The sequence below is a fragment of the Carlito syrichta genome, unplaced genomic scaffold (assembly GCF_000164805.1).
Source record: "Carlito syrichta isolate Samal-C Ts95f unplaced genomic scaffold, Tarsius_syrichta-2.0.1 Scaffold308000, whole genome shotgun sequence".
Classification (NCBI taxonomy): Eukaryota; Metazoa; Chordata; class Mammalia; order Primates; family Tarsiidae; genus Carlito; species Carlito syrichta.
In genome coordinates this window covers 164,886-181,929 of record NW_007252096.1, presented here as the reverse complement: position 1 = coordinate 181,929, position 17,044 = coordinate 164,886, and the positions used below count along the sequence as shown (strand labels likewise).

General features: G+C 54.6%; 1 protein-coding gene across 1 annotated transcript in view; it reads left to right on the top strand.

Moving 5' to 3' along the window:
• Positions 1–17,044, top strand: part of LOC103267155 (D-3-phosphoglycerate dehydrogenase) — a 24,538-nt gene that overhangs the window by 759 nt on the left and 6,735 nt on the right. Inside the window, exons 3-9 of the mRNA XM_008064760.2 lie at positions 120–308; positions 2,281–2,346; positions 6,458–6,512; positions 6,613–6,711; positions 13,016–13,148; positions 13,626–13,774; positions 16,121–16,273. Of these exons, the coding sequence (XP_008062951.2) occupies positions 120–308; positions 2,281–2,346; positions 6,458–6,512; positions 6,613–6,711; positions 13,016–13,148; positions 13,626–13,774; positions 16,121–16,273 (844 nt within the window). The remainder of the gene's footprint in view (positions 1–119; positions 309–2,280; positions 2,347–6,457; positions 6,513–6,612; positions 6,712–13,015; positions 13,149–13,625; positions 13,775–16,120; positions 16,274–17,044) is intronic.

Sequence of the window (17,044 nt, the reverse complement as noted above, 5' to 3'; positions counted from 1 at the left end):
ACTCACCTCAGCCTCCCAAAGGCGCGGGATGACAGGCTGAGCCACCGAGCCCGGCTGGGGCCACGTCTTTTACCCAGGAGTCAGCGGCGTTGTGCCTGAGGCTTCAGGAGTTCTTGCAGAACGACTTTGTGGACCCAGATGTTTCTTCTGCCGCAGGACTGCGAAGGCCTCATCGTTCGCTCGGCCACCAAGGTGACTGCGGATGTCATCAATGCCGCCGAGAAGCTCCAGGTGGTGGGCAGGGCTGGCACGGGCGTGGACAACGTGGATCTGGAGGCCGCCACACGGAAGGGCATCCTGGTCATGAAGTGAGTGGCAGGGCGCGGAGGGGTGGGTGTGGAGATGGACCAGGAGCGGGCCGGGGAAGCTCACGTCCGAGGAAGCGGAGCCTGTAGAGGTGCCTGGTCTAGGGCCTGAGTCTAGACAGGGGGTCCACATTCCAGCTTAGGGGTGCCAAGGTTTGACAGTTGAGGCTCTCTGTGTCATCTCGAAATGTTTCCCAAGCCCGCCTGATGTGCAGCCGGGCTCGGGAGTCAGGAGAAGGCTGGCGAGTGTCCCTGCGTTCTCTGCCCTGCCTGCCTCCGTTGTTCTGTTCCTGGCAGGTTTTTGTCAGCTCTGCTCTGCTCTCCTTGCACGGAGGCACAGCCTGTGCTCGCAGAGGGACTTCTGGGCCTTCCTCACTTCCCCGCACCCTTCTGGAGCCAAGGCTCCAGTTTCCCTTGCAGCACCTCAGGGCATTTTGCAGAAATCCAGGGGGCAGAGGTCATTGCCAGCATGCCAGAGCTGGGCTGTACCCGTTCGGGCGCTGGGTGTGCAAAGCAAGTGCATGCCAGGCCTCTTCTCTGTCCTCAGACCTTTTTCCTCGGGAACCTCATCGTCCTGGAGTCCTTGCCCCTCCCCGGCCCTGCATTTCTTCGTCAAGGGCAGGGCTTGATTGACAGGCGCCTGACTGAGATCAGTATCCAGTGGGAGCGATGGCCAACGATAATCCATTCCACATTCTTGCCCCAGACCCAGAGACAGCCAGCCCCCTGCCGCTGCACCTCTGCCTGCTCCCCAAACAGCCTGTTCTCTGGGGCCGCATGAGAAGCCTGGTGGTTCTGCAGAAAGACAGACTCTTAAGACTTATTGGCCGGGCTCGGTGGCTCAGCCTGTAACCCCAGCGCTTTGGGAGGCCGAGGTGAGCGGATTGCCTGAGTCCGCGGGTTCGAGACCCGCCTGGCCAACTTGGCGAGACCTCGTCTCTACAATAAATCAAAAAATCAGCCAGACACGGTAGCACACGCCTGTAGTTCCAGCTCCTTGGAAGGCTGAGGTGGAAGGATCGCCGGAGCCCAGCAGGTCGAGGCTGTGGTAGCCGGGAGCGGCCACTGCACTCTGGTCTGGGCGACAGAGTGAGACTCCCACTCAAAAAAAAAAAAAAAGACTTATTTTATCTTATACACGATCTCCTTGACTTTTTCCTCTTGTTCCTCCTTTTTAGAGATGAAAAACACATCCAGTAGGGAAAGGGGGGTGAACATCTATGTTAAATTATTTCAAAAATTCGAAAACATTAAAAAAAAACCTTTAAGAAAAGAAACATAATGTGTGGTTTACCACCTTTATCCTCCTTTCTGAAAAATGAAGAGTCCAAATCGGCCCTGGGAGTTGGGGTATAAAGAGGCTTTCTCGGTTTGGAACTTGTTGAGAGATGAGAGGACAAGTCAAACAGGTGGCGACTAAGAAAACCAGGTTGGGTAACTTGACGGAGGTCTGTGGGCCATGGGCTGAGCTCTGACTTTGAAAGACTTGCTCACCCACCCTGGGCTCAGCCTCAGCCTCAGCAAGATCAAAGATATGGGGCAGCACGGAATTTGTGCTTCTGTAGGTGGGCAGATCCTGAAATGAGAGGAGAGGGAAAAAGGGTGGAGCCCCATGCAAAGAAAAAAAGAAAAAGAAGTAGAAAAGAAGGAAAGTGAAGTATGAGATACGTTTCCTCTGCCTCGGGAGGAGTGAGTGAGTTTGTGTCGAGAGAGGCCGAATGTGCTTCTCTGGTGGAGGTCCCTCTGCAGGGATGTCTGAAGCCGGGGCAAGAGGGTTTCCTGCCAGCTCTGGGCTTAGGGCAGGAGTGCCTGGGAGAACCCAGGATGGCAGCACAGGGTTGGGGTGTACACTGAGATCTGAGAAGCCCCTGGAGCAGGACAGGGAGCATACCCTGGCTCTCCAGGCTTTCTTGGGGCAGGAGTGGGAATACTGGGTCTGGGCCCACTGATGTTCCCCCTTTTCTTTGATCTGCAGCACCCCCAATGGGAACAGCCTCAGTGCTGCGGAGCTCACCTGTGGGATGATCATGTGCCTGGCCAGGTAAGTCCTCGACTTCTCAGCAGAGCCGCCCTCTGGTGTACCGCGAGTTGCCTCTTGCTGAACAGCCTGACCCAGAGACACTTAGAAGCGTTTCAGCTTGGTGACGTGCAGACTGCTGAGGCCATTAGCCCTCTACCTGTCATTCTTTACTTTTATTTATTTTTTATTTTTTTTGAGTTGGAGTCTTGCTCTGTCGCCCAGACCGGAGTGCAGTGGCCGCTCCCGGCCACCGCAGCCTCGACCTGCTGGGCTCCGACGATCCTTCCGCCTAGCCTTCCGAGTAGCCGGAATTACAGGCATGCGCTACCACGCCCGGCTGATTTTTTGATTCATTGTAGAGATGAGGTCTCGCCAAGTTGCCCAGGCGGGTCTGGAACCCGTGGGCTCAGGCAGTCCACTCACCTCAGCCTCTCAAGGCGTGGGGTGACAGGCTGAGCCACCGAGCCCGGCTTACCTGTCATTCTTTAAACAGGTTCCCAAGCACACGTAAGTCAGCTGGCTTCTCAGACCCTTAGTACCTGCAGACAGGAAAGGCGTAGATGTAGGGCTGTTGCTCGTTATCTAGGGGCCCGCTCACTGACGTAGGTGTGTGCATGGCGTGCTCTTCCTTCTTTTTCTCTTTCCTCGTTTTCTCTTCTGTCCACTGCAGACACTGCTTCCTCTCGCCTCCACCCCTTGCAAACGCTCTCCATCCCCTGCTGCCTGGAGCACCCTTCCCAGGGTCTTTGTCTAGCGGCCCTTTGCTTATTCGTTAAGATTAAGCTCGAGTGTTCATTCATCCAGGAAGCTCTCTCTGGCTTTCCCCGCTGGACTGTGTCCCTCACTGCTTCCCCAGGCCCCCAAGGGCTTACCTCTGTCCCTGTCCTTACAAATCTGTATTGTAGTACAATGGAATAAGAACCCGATTTAGGATCCCTGTGCCTACCTGTGGGTTCTTTTTTTTTTTTTTTTTTGTGTTGGAGTCTCACTCACTTGCCCAGACTGGAGTGTGGAGTGTAGTGGCCGCTCTCGGCTGCCGCAGCCTCGACCTGCTGGGCTCCGGCGATCCTTCCGCCTCAGCCTTCCAAGTAGCTGGAATTACAGGAGCGTGCTACCATGCCCGGCAAATTTTTTTGATTTATTGTAGAGGTGAGGTCTCGCCAAGTTGCCCAGGCGGGTCTTAAACCCGCAGGCTCAGGCAATCCATTCACCTCAGCCTCCCAAAGCATGGGATTACAGGCTGAGCCACCGAGCCCAGCCACCCGTGGGTTCTTAACAAAGTGGAACTCGGAGGGTTGAGCCTCTTGCTCCTCCAGCCTGAGTTCAGGGGTGGGGGACTCTTGAGTACAGGGGACAGCCTAAAAACCAAATGGATATGGCCTATAACGTGCATGGGTCTTAGTGTTATGGGTAGTAATTTGGTAAACATGATTGCACTGAGCGCTTCTGTTGAATAGGCTACCCAAGCATTTCTGAGGCCAACGGGAAGGCAAGTTTCCCAAATAGACAGGGTAAGAAGCTGCTTTAAGTCCCTTCAAAGCTCTTGGGATCCTTAAACCAGGGGACCCAGGCAGACTCCTTACTTCTTTATGCAGTAAGAATCTGAAATCTGGGACCAAGAAATTACCCCTTTTCACATTTCAAGATGTGCTTTCCCAAACCTGCTGGGGGCAGACGTGGGGGAGTTAAGCTTTCCTCTGACTCCTTCCCAGGAGTTCTATCTGAGGTCTCAGGTATTCATCTGCTATTCACCAGTCAGTGGAAGGGGACAGTGGAGAAAGAGAGAAACAGGGATAGCTTACACAGCAGAAGGGTCTCAGCCTAGAAGGGGACCCCAGGCTGGCGGCCTGGACCTCCCAGAATATCTGGGTTGAGTGTATCTTCCTCTGGAGAAGTACAGCAATCTGGTACCTTGGTCTCACTTGAGCTATTCGATTCTGTGAGCATTTATTTATTCATTTGGAGCAAGGAAAGGATTTTAGTGGCGCTTCCGATCTGATTAATTACTTCACTTTTTTGGAGAGGTGGAAGGAAAGGGTTGGGAGCCAGGAATACTTTCCTTCCTATCCCAGGACCAGTTTGACGTAAAGAAATGGGTGAGGTGCCGCGGTTTAAAGAACTTTCCCCACCACTTACCACGACCTCACTCATCAGACGTGTGTCACAACTAGGAGATGCCCACCTGTTGAGAAGGAATTTTCCTCAGGCAAGCAGGAAGCGAGAGTGGGCACTGCAGGCTCCAAAGGGCTGGGCGGTGTGGGTGGAAACTGGGCCTGGCAGGGCCTCACCGATGGGGCTCAGAGCAGCTGGCACGTCTCCTGAGGTGCGGGCGCACTCGGGAAGAAACAGGGGTGTCGCCATTTTGGCCTGCATCACCGTCTCCTCTGGCCGTCAAGCCAGTGACCGTTTAATTCTTGGGAGGTCCCTGGCCCACATCGGCGTCTTCCCCAGCTAGGCCTGGTGAGGACCCCACCGTGTTGAGACCTGGGAGGCTCTGTGACCAGCTGGATGTGGCAGCCAAGGGAGGGTTTAGGGGCTTCTTGTGGTCTGCGGTGTCACACACACCCTTCTTAGATAGCACCGTGGAGGCAGATGGGCTGACAACAGGCTGTGAGAAAACAGAGAGGAGGCGGTGAAGGGTCTGCCTCGCCAGGTCACAGCCATTTTATCAGGCTAGCTTTCCCCAGGAGTGAGTGGTTCCTCAAAGCAGGTCACTTCACTGTCCTCGTTACCCTTCTGAAATGGGCCCCTGTGCGGAGGCCTAGAAGGGCCAGAGCAGTGAGATGCAGCTCGTTCCCCACAAGGTGCGGCACTGAAGCTTTGAGGGGTTAACCATAGGAACATGGGTCTGGGATGGAGGACAGAGTCCACACTCAGCCTTTCGCGGGTGGAATCTGTGTCCTGACAATGGGCAGGGATGACAAAATATTTTTGCTTTAGCAGGGGCTGAAGTGAAAGTACAGAACAGAGCTGGGCGTGGTGGCTCAAACCTGTAATCCAGTACTTTGGGAGTCTGAAACAAGAGAGAATTGCTTGAGCTTAGGGATTCGAGACCCGCCTGGACAACTTGGCGAGACCTCATCTCTACAATAAATCAAAAAAATTAGCCGGGTGTGGTAGTGTGCACCTGTAGTTCCGGCTATTTGGAAGGCTGAGGCGGAAGGATTGCTGGAGCCCAGCAGGTCGAGGCTGTGGTGGCCGGGAGCGTGCCACTGCACTCCAGCCTGGGTGACAGGATGAGACTCCAACTCAAAAAAAGGAAGAACAGGAACAGCATCTTAGACTCTATGTTAGACTCTATGTTTGTACCTACACACAGACTGAGTCTTTTTAGGCTGGCAGGAGAGCCTGATTTCAGTACTTAGGAGGCTGGCTGTGATGATGATGCCTTTGCTGGCTTTGAGTCTCTTCAGTTCTTTCAGTTGGGTTATGCTGGGTGAGTTGTTGAACTCCCAGCGCCTCCCTCCATGCAGTTGTTGTGAACTAGAGATGAGCCAATGTGTGTCTAAACATTTCTTTTAGGATGTCTAAAATAGGAAAGGCACTCCATACATTATTTCTTGTCTCTTCCTTTTTGCCTCCAGAGATGCCCTACGTGACCCGTGTCCCACATGACATACCTGTGTTGTGTTTTTTTTTGAGCTGGAGTCTCACTCCGTCGCCCAGACTGGAGTGCAGCAGCCGCTTCCGGCCACCGCAGCCTCGACCTGCTGGGGCTCCGGCGGTCCTCCCGCCTCAGCCTTCCGAGTAGCTGGAACTACAGGCGTGCGCTACCATGCCCGGCTCATTTTTGGTTTATTGTAGAGATGAGGTCTCGCCAAGTTGCCTGGGCGGATCTCGAACCTGCGGGCTCAGGCCATCCACTCACCTCGGCCTCTCAAAGTGCTGGGATGACAGGCTGAGCCACCGAGCCTGGCCTGTCCCAGCCTTTTCAAGCCAGGTCTTGCCAAGGGTTCCCTCTTCTGCTCTCCCTTCTCCGCCTGTCGGTGTTTCTGAACTGAACACCCAGACTCCCCTGAGCTTGACTCCGGGGGAGTGGCTGTCCTAGGTGGTGGCTGTGTAGACCTGATGTTGTGCCTCCCCAGGCTGGCGGGGTCTGAGTGGGCCGCTGAACCTGTGTCTGTCCTTGCAGGCGGATCCCCCAGGCGACGGCTTCGATGAAGGCTGGCAAATGGGAGCGGAAGAAGGTGAGCAGCTGGCCTTGCCCCGCCCGCCTCGGGCTCGAGGCCTGAGGTCCACCCGTGGTGCTCACTTCAGCTTCTTTGCCTTCTGCCTGTTTGGTTGCAGTTCATGGGGACGGAGCTGAGTGGAAAGACCCTGGGCATCCTCGGCCTGGGCAGGATTGGGCGAGAGGTGGCCACTCGGATGCAGTCCTTCGGGATGAAGGTAAGAGGCTGCCGGGCCCTCTGGCGCGGGACTTCTGCAGCAGTTTTGGAAGAGGCATCTTGGCGTGGGAGAAGCCAAACGCTTTGTTCTAGGAGCGCCTGACCCTCCAGAGCCCCCGACTAAATCAGCAGTAAAGACCGGGAAGGAGGGAATATTGGCCTGCTGATCTCGACACTGGAACTGGAAAGCTGGGAACGCTCGGGGCGGGCCCTTCACCTCTAGGCGGTGGACAGCCCCGCGTACCAGCAGCCCAGAGAGGGTTTTGGTGTCCTGCCTATCCTCTCCTCCCCTGCTGTGAGGGATTCCTGGTTTTGTTGTGTCTGCTTTCCTGGGATACCTTTAGAAATCAGGAACACCTTTATAGCCTTACAATAAAACAGTGGTCCTATCCTTCCAGTTTCCCTTCCATATTCCAGAAAAGATTTCAAGTTGCTTGTATATACATTGTGATATGGCTGGGGAACTCCTCATGGCTGGAAGACCTTACATATATCTCAGAAATCATGCCTCACCCCTCTTTCCCCCAGGGCACTGCTTTTTCCTGCCCTGGGAACTCAGTAGGCTTCTGACAGAAGGAGGGTTGCAGTCAGTATTAACACCACCCCGTCAGGCCAATCCAGGAGACCTTGCAAATGAGGAAGGCCATTCAGCTAAGAGAGAGGGTCCAGAGCTGCCCAGACAGACCAGAGAGATAAGGCAGCTGAGCGTGCTAGAGAACATCTCTGTGTTCATTATCTGTTGACGTTTTACAGGGATTGTGAGTTCAAACTTCAGCCAGGAAGGCTTTAAACATTAAGAAAATAGTTTTAAGCCGGGTTTGGTGGCTCAGCCTGTCATCCCATGCCCTTGGGAGGCTGAGGTGAGTGGACTGCCTGAGCCCGCGGGTTCGAGACCCGTCTGGGCAGCAAGACCTCATCTCTACAATAAATCAAAAACTCAGCTGGGCGTGGTAGTGCGCACCTGTAATTCCGGCTACTCGGAAGGCTGAGGCGGAAGGATCGCCGGAGTCCAGCAGGTGGAGGCTGCGGTAGCCGGGAGCGGCCACTGCACTCCAGTCTGGGCGATGGAGTGAGACTCCAACTCAAAAAAAATAAATAAATAAAAGAAAATAGTTTTGACAATCAGATTATCTCGGGTCTAGGAAAGTTTACACAGAGTTGCTATAGAATTTTCTTTCTCTCCATCCCTCCCGCCTTCTTAAAAGGGACCTTATAAATGAACCCTTAATTTTATATGGATGTCCAGGATTTGTAAGCTTGTGCTTAAGAACTCGTAGCAAATGACTGGGAACCTAGAGCCTGGTAAGCATCCCCTTATCCATACTGAACACCTTTCTCCCTCCTGCCCACCTCTCCCTCCTCCCCACTCCCCACCTTGTTTCAGTCATCAGACATCTTTCCTAAACTTCAGCCCCAGGAGGGGCCAGGCATGCTCTGAGAGAGGTGGGTATGGCCCAGCAGGATCCATCGATCACGAAGACAAATCGCATCCTAATAAAAATTTAGCTAGAACACATTTCAGTGCCCTAACTGTGAGTTCAAAAATGCAACTGAGCAATTTTGGAGGTAGAAGCATTTGTCAAAGCTTTTCTTGGCAGAGGAAGGCTTTGGTTGACAAAAGAGCTGTGTGGTAGTTAACAGTGGCGTGACTGATAAAAAGGTAATATGAATTTTGGCAGCATTGAAAGGAGTATGATAGGGCTGGGTACGGTGGCTCAAGCCTGTAATCCCAGCACTTTTAAAGGCCAAGGCAAGAGGACTGCCTGAACCCAGTGGTTCGAGACCAGCCTGGACAACTTGGTGAGACTTCATCTCTATAAATAAATAAAAAAACAAGCTGGGCGCTCCTGTAGTTCCAGCTACTTGGAAGGCTGAGGCAGAAGGATCGCCTGAGCCCAGCAGGTTGAGGCTGCAGTGACCGGGAGTGTGCCACTGCACTCCAGCCTGGGCAACAGAGTGAGACTCCAACTCAAAAAAAATTTAAAAAGGAGTGTGGCTTCCAGAGCAAGGGAGCTGTCCCTCCTCACACTCTGGACTGGCCAGCCCACCTGGCTGAGGGCTGAGTCATGCAGGTCTTGCATTCTATACTGTTGTTTCTGCATGCAACTTTTTCTCAACAGTGTTGCCAAATAACAAACAGGTTGTGACCTCAGAGACTCCATTTATTCCTGCTGGCATGTTCCCTAAAATGTGTTGACAGGCCTAAGCCAGTTGGGAGCCGAGCCTTGTACATTCTTATCAAGGTTTTCCGTGAGGGAGTGGACCAGCATCTTTTAACAGTTTCTTTGTGGCCAGCATTGAGATGAATCTGACTTTAGCCCAGAGGAATGGACATTGAACCTGAGGCACCAGTTGTCACCGTTTCTTTCAAGTCCAGCTAATGTTTACTGAGCTCTGCTGTGTCAGTCCCTGTGCTCACAACAACCCTGCGGGTCAGTATTATGATCCCAGGTGTACAGACAAGGCAACTGAGGCCAGGAAGGTTCCAACCTAGATGCTGGATCTCTTGACTCCTACTGGCGCTCCTTGCTCAGAACCACCCATTTCAGGATCCATCTCCATTCATGATCCATGGTCATTAAATGGTCACTCTCTGTTCCATGGCACTGTTCCAAGGACAGCTGCTCTCCAGGACAGACAGCTCCGATCTCATTATGGGACCTGGAATTCTTACTGCCCAGAGCAGTGATTTTCAAATTCTTCTCAGGTTCTGGCAAGGTGTGCTAAGGACACAGGTGGGAGATAGCATGTGGTGGCACTTTGGGCCTTCACCTCTGCATCTTGGAGTGGTTATTTTTTTTGAGTCGGAGTCTCACTCGGTTGCCCAGACTAGAGTGCAGTGGCCGCTCCCGGCCACCGCAGCCTCAAACTGCTGGGCTCCGGCGATCCTTCCGCCTCAGCCTTCCGAGTAGCTGGAACTACAGGCGCGCTACCATGCCCAACTCATTTTTTATTTATTGTAGAGGTGAGGTCTTGCCAAGTTGCCTGGGCGGGTCTCGAATCTGTGGGCTCAGGCAATCCACTCACCTCAGCCTCCCAGAGTGCTGGGATCACAGGCTGAGCCACTGAGCCTGGCTGATTTTTTTTTTTTTTTTAGTTAGGGTCTTATGCTGTTGCCCAGGCTGGAGTGCAGTGTATGATCACAGCTCACCACGCAGCCTCAACCTCTTGGGCTCTAGCCGTCCTTCCACCTCAATCTCTTGGGTAGCTAGGACTATAGGTACACACCACCATGACTGGCTAATTTTTAAAAAATTTTTCTTAGGGCCAGTCTTGCTATGTTGTTCAGGCTGGCTCGAACTCCTGGGCTCAAGCAATCTTCCTGCCTCAGCCTCTCAAAGTTCTGGGATTACAAACTTAAGCCACTGCGCCCAGCCTTGATCTGTTTTTATACTGGGCTCTGGTTAAGTTTTCCCAGTGGCAGAAGGAGAGTTCCAGCACTCACCCAAAACACTTGGCTGTGTGGTGGAGGGAGGCTGTGACTGTTAGGGCTCTTCATCGGAGCCCTTTACCAGGAAGGCCTCCTGGATCTCCTCCCTGCTGAGCCAGAAGTGCCCGAAGCTGAGCCACCATGATCCACCTCTCAGAACTGCCTAGTTCTAGGACACCAGCTAGGAGCTGCCCTGGAGGCCCCTTGGAAGCAAGGCGGGTCCCCTGTTGCATCAGCAGCAGGAGTCTGTCCCGGGGCTGGGTTGGAGGTAGGGCAGTCCCTTTGTGCGTTGCCCAAGGCTGCTCTCAGGAGTGGCCTTCGGACGGTTACCCAGAGGTGCTACAGCTTCTGTGTCTGAGGACCTCTCGCCCTTTCCAGGACACATCAGGACCCTGGCAGGCTCGTGCCTCCTGGGCCCATGTCATCCTCTGCATCCCCCAAGGGAGTCTCCTGGGACAAGAGCCCCAGCCCCGAGCTAAGTCCAGCTCCTTTCTGCCCTGGTTATTCCAAATGGAAAAATAAGAGCGGGGTTTTGTTTGTTTTTTTGTTTTGTTTTGTTTTGGAGTTGGAGTCTCACTCTGTCGCCCAGACTGGAGTGCAGTGGCCGCTCCCGGCCCCCGCAGCCTCGACCTGCTGGGCTCCGGCGATCCTTCCGCCTCAGCCTTCCAAGTAGCCAGAATTACAGGCGCGCGCTGCCATGCCCAGATAATTTTTTGATTTATTGTAGAGATAAGGGCTCGCCAAGTTGCCCAGGCGGGTCTTGGACCCGCGGGCTCAGGCCATCCTCTCACCTCAGCCTCCCAAAGTGCTGGGATTACAGGCTGAGCCACCGAGCCCAGCAAGAGCAGGGTTTTTCTCAGCTAAATTCTTGCCGTCATTGTCTACAGATACGTAAGACACCCTCTCTTTCTGAGAGAAAGAAGCTGAGTCAGTGCCTCACTGGCCACCGAGGAGGAAGATGCTCACCTCTTCGTCTCCCGTCCCTCTCCCTTCCAGCCCATGCACCTGTCCGTGATGCCCCAGGCCAGGCGGGTCCTTCAGCCCCAGGCTGTTTCTTGGCTCCCGGGCACACGGCAGGCGATGGGGTTCCGTGAAGTTGCTCAGGCAGGCTCGGCCTTGTGACCTCTGTTGGTGTCCCTGTCCTCTCCCCACTCCACGTGAGGAAAAAAATACATCTGGATCAGGGATGAACAGGACCGTTGTTCTAGGCAGCCCCGGAGCCAGCCGAGAAGGAAACCCTGTGAAAACAAAACAAGGGCAGGGATCCTGTCTCCTCCCCTAAACATTTCCCTCTCCCCATGAGAAACTAGGAGGTTGCCACTGAGCGGATGGTAATGTCTGAGAAAGCCCCCCTGTGCTCTGTGGGTGATGGTCCTTGCGGGGCATGGGGGAAGCAGCCTCTTTCCCTAAAACCTGCACGAATGGTCAGGTGAGCCACTCGGCTTTCCTTATTCCACGGGGCTGATGGTGAAATGGGATTTGGAAGCTTTGCCTCATTTTATAGCCATTTTCAGTTTCTTCCTAGAATGCTGAGTTAGGAATAGAAGTCCTCTTTCCCATTATGTTCTAAAGTAGCTTTTCTATTTCCCTAGTTTCAAAAGCAATTCAGTGTGGTGGAGAACTTCAAAAGCACCGGAAAGCACAAATGAGAAACACAATTCCACCCTCCGGGGACAGCCGCTGTTCAAGTATCGTGCAGCCTGTGCTTTCTGTTTTTGTTTAATCCCAGGCCATCTCTGAACACTGTCGTCTCAGGGCTAGGGGAAATTCTCTACAGATAGTTGTGAATGACTGAATTAGAGCAGCGGATGACTAAAGTCACCCAGCCATCTTCTTTATTCCAGGTTGAGGACCCGGGTCCTGGGGACTGCCTTGTGCCTTTACACACAGTGGAGTCACTGCGGGAGGACACAGGCCCAGATGTCCTGGTTGAGGGTGCACACATGACTTGCTCTTGTTCCTGAGCCAGCTCTGCACCACCATGGCTCTCCTCCCTCAGTGCTTCCTCACTGTTTGTTTGGTTTTTTTCCCTCAGTGCTTCCTCACTGTTTGTTTGGTTTTTTTTGAGTTGGAGTCTCACTCTGTCACCCAGACTGCAGTGCAATGGCATGCTCGTGGCCAACCTGTTGGGCTCAGGTGATCCTTCCATCTCAGCCTTCCAAAGTATCTGGAACTACAGGCAGGCACCACCAAGCTCGGCTAATTTTTTCATTTATTGTAGAGATGTGGTCTCGCCCAGTTGCTCAGGCTGGTCAAAAACCCATAGGCTCAGGCGGTCCTCTCACCTTGACCTCCCAAAGTGCTGGGGTTATAGGCGTGAGGCACTGTTTAAATACCTGGCACCCCTATCAGTTTTCTGGGCCTGGGTCCCCCAGCTGCAGCCCTGCCTCTCTTCCCTGTCCTGGCTGTACCCTGGGACGTCATCGCCTTCCATTTGATGGTCCTCCCTCACCAAGCGCTCCCTGCTTTCTAAGGGCTTCCAGGCGCCACTGTTTCCAGTCACACTTGAGCTTCTCTGGCTCCTGTGTTGGTCAGAATGTGGAGGTGGACAGACCACCCTTTGAGCTCTGCCTCTCCCCACTCCTGCTTGGGGAAACCCTGCTTGCCTCAGCTTTGAAGCCGACAGAAGAACAGTCCCAACCTCATTGTATTGTTGTGAGAATTAAACTGGAGAATTGGATTAGGCTTAGCATGGTGTGGGATATATGGCAGTACGGTATTGTTACTACTACTAATGATACCTTGCCAGGTGTGGGGAGCCACGATCATCCCACTGCACTCCAGCCCGGGCAGCAGAGTGAGACTCCCAACTAAAATAATAACAATACGAATAATTAGTAATGATACTTCCTTACTCTCTCTTGCTTCTGGCCAGACGATAGGTTATGACCCCATCATTTCTCCAGAGGTCTCGGCCTCCTTCGGTGTTCAGCAGCTGCCCTTAGAGGAGATCTGGCCTCGCTGTGATTTCATCACGGTGCACACGCCTCTCCTGCCTTCCACGACAGGTAGGTGGGTCCCACGTTGGGGGTTGGCCACAGAAGGCACAGACCCGTTGACCGGCAGGCCCTCCAGTCTGTGCCTTCTGTGGACACTGGCGATCACCCACGGGGAGGGTCCACCTGGGTCCTGCAGACACTTTGTTGGACACCTTGCACCAGGTGGAGGAGGGTGAGCCAGCTGGAGGCACCTGGTGTCTGGGTGAGCTAGGCACAGGTACATCCAGGGACCCTGTGGGTGCTTCCTGTGGCCCCAGCAGGGCCTTCTATTCCCAGATCCAGTTGAAACAGTAATACCTCAAGAACTTCTAGAATGTTCCTAAACTGAGTCTAGCCCAGATCCTGAACTGAAACTCCCGGCCCAGAGCACTTGAGAAGGAAGAACAGAGAGGCTGTTGTCCAGCAGGAGGAGAGGCCTCTGGTCGCCAGTGCGGAGTGTGGCATCTAGGCACCGCCACGGCAGGAAGATGCTTCCCTTTCTTCCAGGCCTGCTGAACGACGGCACCTTTGCCCAGTGCAAGAAGGGTGTGTGTGTGGTGAACTGCGCCCGCGGAGGGATCGTGGACGAGGGTGCCCTGCTCCGGGCCCTGCAGTCTGGTCAGTGTGCTGGGGCCGCGCTGGACGTGTTTACGGAAGTAAGTGCCCGGCAGCCTCCTTGTGGGGAGGAGCGGGGGGTGAGGAACAGAGAGGCTGGTGGCAGGGAAAGTTCAGCGTTTTACAGATGGCCTTCAGTGTACTGTCCCTGGTGTCCTTGGTAAATGGGGGAAAGCTGTGTTGCTAAAAACACACCCGTGTGGCTTGAGGAGGTCTTGCCGAGCTTGGTACGGAGGCAGCCATGTGGTTTTCTGCAAAACTTAGGTTTTAACCCTTTACCCATTTAGAAAAAAAAAATTGCAGCTCACTACCCCATTCATTTAATTTTACGTAAACACACTCTTGGAGGCTGAAGCAGATCTGACAGGTTTTCAATGTGAAAATAAAATATAAAAACTATTCTTGGCTGGGCACAGTGGCTCATGCCTATAATCCCAGCACTTTGGGAGGCCAAGTGCTTTGGGAGGCTCACGCCTATAATCCCAGCACTTTGCCTGAGCCCACGGGTTTGAGACCAGTCCAGGCAACTTGGCGAGACCTTATCTCTGCAATAAATAGAAAAATTTGCTGGGCTTGGTGGCACATGCCTGTGGTTCCAACTACTTGGAAGGCTGAGGCAGAAGGATTGCCTGAGCCTAGCAGGTCAAGGCTGCGGTGGCTGTGAGCATGCCACTGCACTCCAGCCTGGGCAACAGAGAGACTCCGATTCAAAAGAAAAAAACCCAAACAAAAAACTATTCTTGGAGTTGTTTCTAAACAGAACTTGCCTCTGAGAATTACCAAAAAAAGAAGAGACTTCCTATATTTTGTAATTCTCTCTCTCTTTTTTTAACCTTGGGGAAACACTGGCGCCACAAGTGCCACCAGCCAGTATCCTCGGGCTTAACAGGGAAAGGATTACACGGACCCAGTTCCTGTCCCAGGCTTCTCAGGCTTCTGCCGTGTTGACACGTGGGCAGGGCAGCAAATCGGGGCTACGGCTGAGGACTTGGGGCGGGGAGACAGGGGTGTTATGTCTTGTTCCAGTGCCTGCTTGTGGTGCAGTCCCATCACAAGAAGTCGTTCCACCCCATGTCCGCTGGCATTCCTTCTCCCCGCCTCTTCCTGGGGAGGGATGGAACCCCAAGGAGAAAGGCAGGGTTCCCTCAGGGTCCTCGGACCGGCTGCTCCCGCCCTCAGTGTCAGGGCTCTTCCCCGTGAGACAGCAGAGCGGGCCCCGACTTTGGATTCGAAGTTGGTGGTGTGCAGGTTACTAGCTCTGTGGCCTCGGCAAGTCACGGGTCCTCTCTGAGTTTCTTAGTGTTCCAAGCCCAGTGCTTTTTGGTTTGTCCTCCTGGTCCTCTTTCTCGACGGGACCGCAGGCTCCTCGAGGGCAGGGGCAGCCTTGCCCTCCTTGGCATCGCCCTCCTCCCTGGCGCAGACCTTCGGCTCTCTCCAGCACCCTTGCACCACTTGCTGCTAAGCGGCAGGGATCACAGGGCTACATGGCCAAAATGGACTGGGACCGACAGAGCCCTGGGGAGAGGGGCCGGAAGCGAAGACGCCTGCCTAACATTCCCAAGGGCTGTCTTCTGCTTGGTGAGCCTAGGGGTGGGACACGGGAGGAGGTGCGGGGGTCCACACGGGGCCTGCCTGTCCTGGTGAGAGCAGAGCACTGTGCTGAGAGCCCAGTGAGGCACGCTGCCAGCAAGTGCCACAAGGGTGCTGAGGGGAAAAAACAACAGCAACCATTAGCTACCACTGGTTGCCAACTTCCTGTGCTAGGGGTGCGAAATCCCCACACTAATGTTGTAAGGTAGACAGCATTTGCCATTTCTTTTTTTTTTTTGAGTTGGAGTCTCACTCTGTCACCCAGACTGTAATGCATTGCCCGTTCCCAGCCACTGCAGCCTCGACCTGCTGGGCTGCGGCGATCTTTCCACCTCAGCCTTCCGAGTAGTCGGAATTACAGGCATGCGCTACCACGGCCAGCTGATGAGGTCTCGCCAAGTTGCCCAGGCAGGTCCCAAACCCGCGGGCTCAAGCCATCCACTCACCTCAACCTCCCCAAGCGCAGGATGACAGGATGAGCCACCGAGCCCGGCACATTTGCCATTTCATAGATAAAGAAACTGAGGCTTAGAGAGAGGGCGGCTTGCCCCCGGGAACCCAGTGGGTAAGTGGTGGAGGTGGGATTTGGATCTGGTCCACAGGTGGTGCTCCGTCCACTCCGCTGTGATGGAGCCCTCGTGAGGATGCGGGCTTCTGAGTCCGCGAGCACCCGGACGAAGCTCAGATAGAAATCGGCGGCACCCTGCCCTCCTTCAACCTGTCTTCTGTCCTGGGAGGGCCCGAGAGGGTGTGGTCGGCTCACAGCACTCAGCCTAGAGGGGTCTCTCTCCGCACAGGAGCCCCCACGGGACCGAGCCTTGGTGGACCATGAGAACGTCATCAGCTGCCCCCACCTGGGCGCCAGCACCAAGGAGGCCCAGAGCCGCTGCGGGGAGGAAATTGCCGTCCAGTTTGTGGACATGGTGAAGGGGAAATCGCTCGCGGGGGTTGTAAGTATCGCCTCCCGGGGCTGGGGCTGGAGGCGGCGGGAGGACGCGGTGGGTGGCAACAGCTTGGGCGAAGAGATTCCACCCTGGGAGCCGAGGGCTAGGGAATCTGCTCGAGTCAGCCCCTGGGAGGGTGGGGGCAGGGGCGCCCTGCTCCAGCCTTGGTAGGGGAGCCTGGGCGGTGGAGAGCCCCGCTCAGGCCTGTTACACTGCAGTCTCACGGCGGAGACCGTGGCTCTGGCTCTTCCCAGGGCTCAGCCGGCGGAGAAAGGCTCTTTTGTTCTCCACATGCCTTGGGAAGGAAGGAGTGTTGCTTGGGTGGCAGCTGGCCGCATTGGGCGGTGGGGGATGGGAACCGCCAGCGTGGAAAGCTCCTGTGAGAGCTTGCATGCTGCAAACTCCCCGAAGCGCTCCTTCCATCGCGTCCATCTGGGACCCTGGTCCAAGTCTCACCTGCAGGGTCAGCCTGCTCTCTCTAGTCCCAGCATGACCCCTCCTAAACCACGGCGTGGCACCCCCGCTTGGTTTCTTTGCTCCTGTTGAGCCTTTCCTGACGTGCGTTTCTCCTTCCCAAGTCCCGCCTCGTTGATTCCATCTTCAGATAGTCCTTAAACTCTGGTGGGGACAGACACTGTCTTGGCCCTTGGGGGACCCAGGTGGCGAGGTCGGCCTAGCTCTCATTTCAGGGCCTCGCTGCCTCCTTCGCGAAGACTTGCTTGGCCCTTCCCGTCCCATCTCCAGCCTTTGCATTCTTTTTTTTTTTTTTTGGAGGTA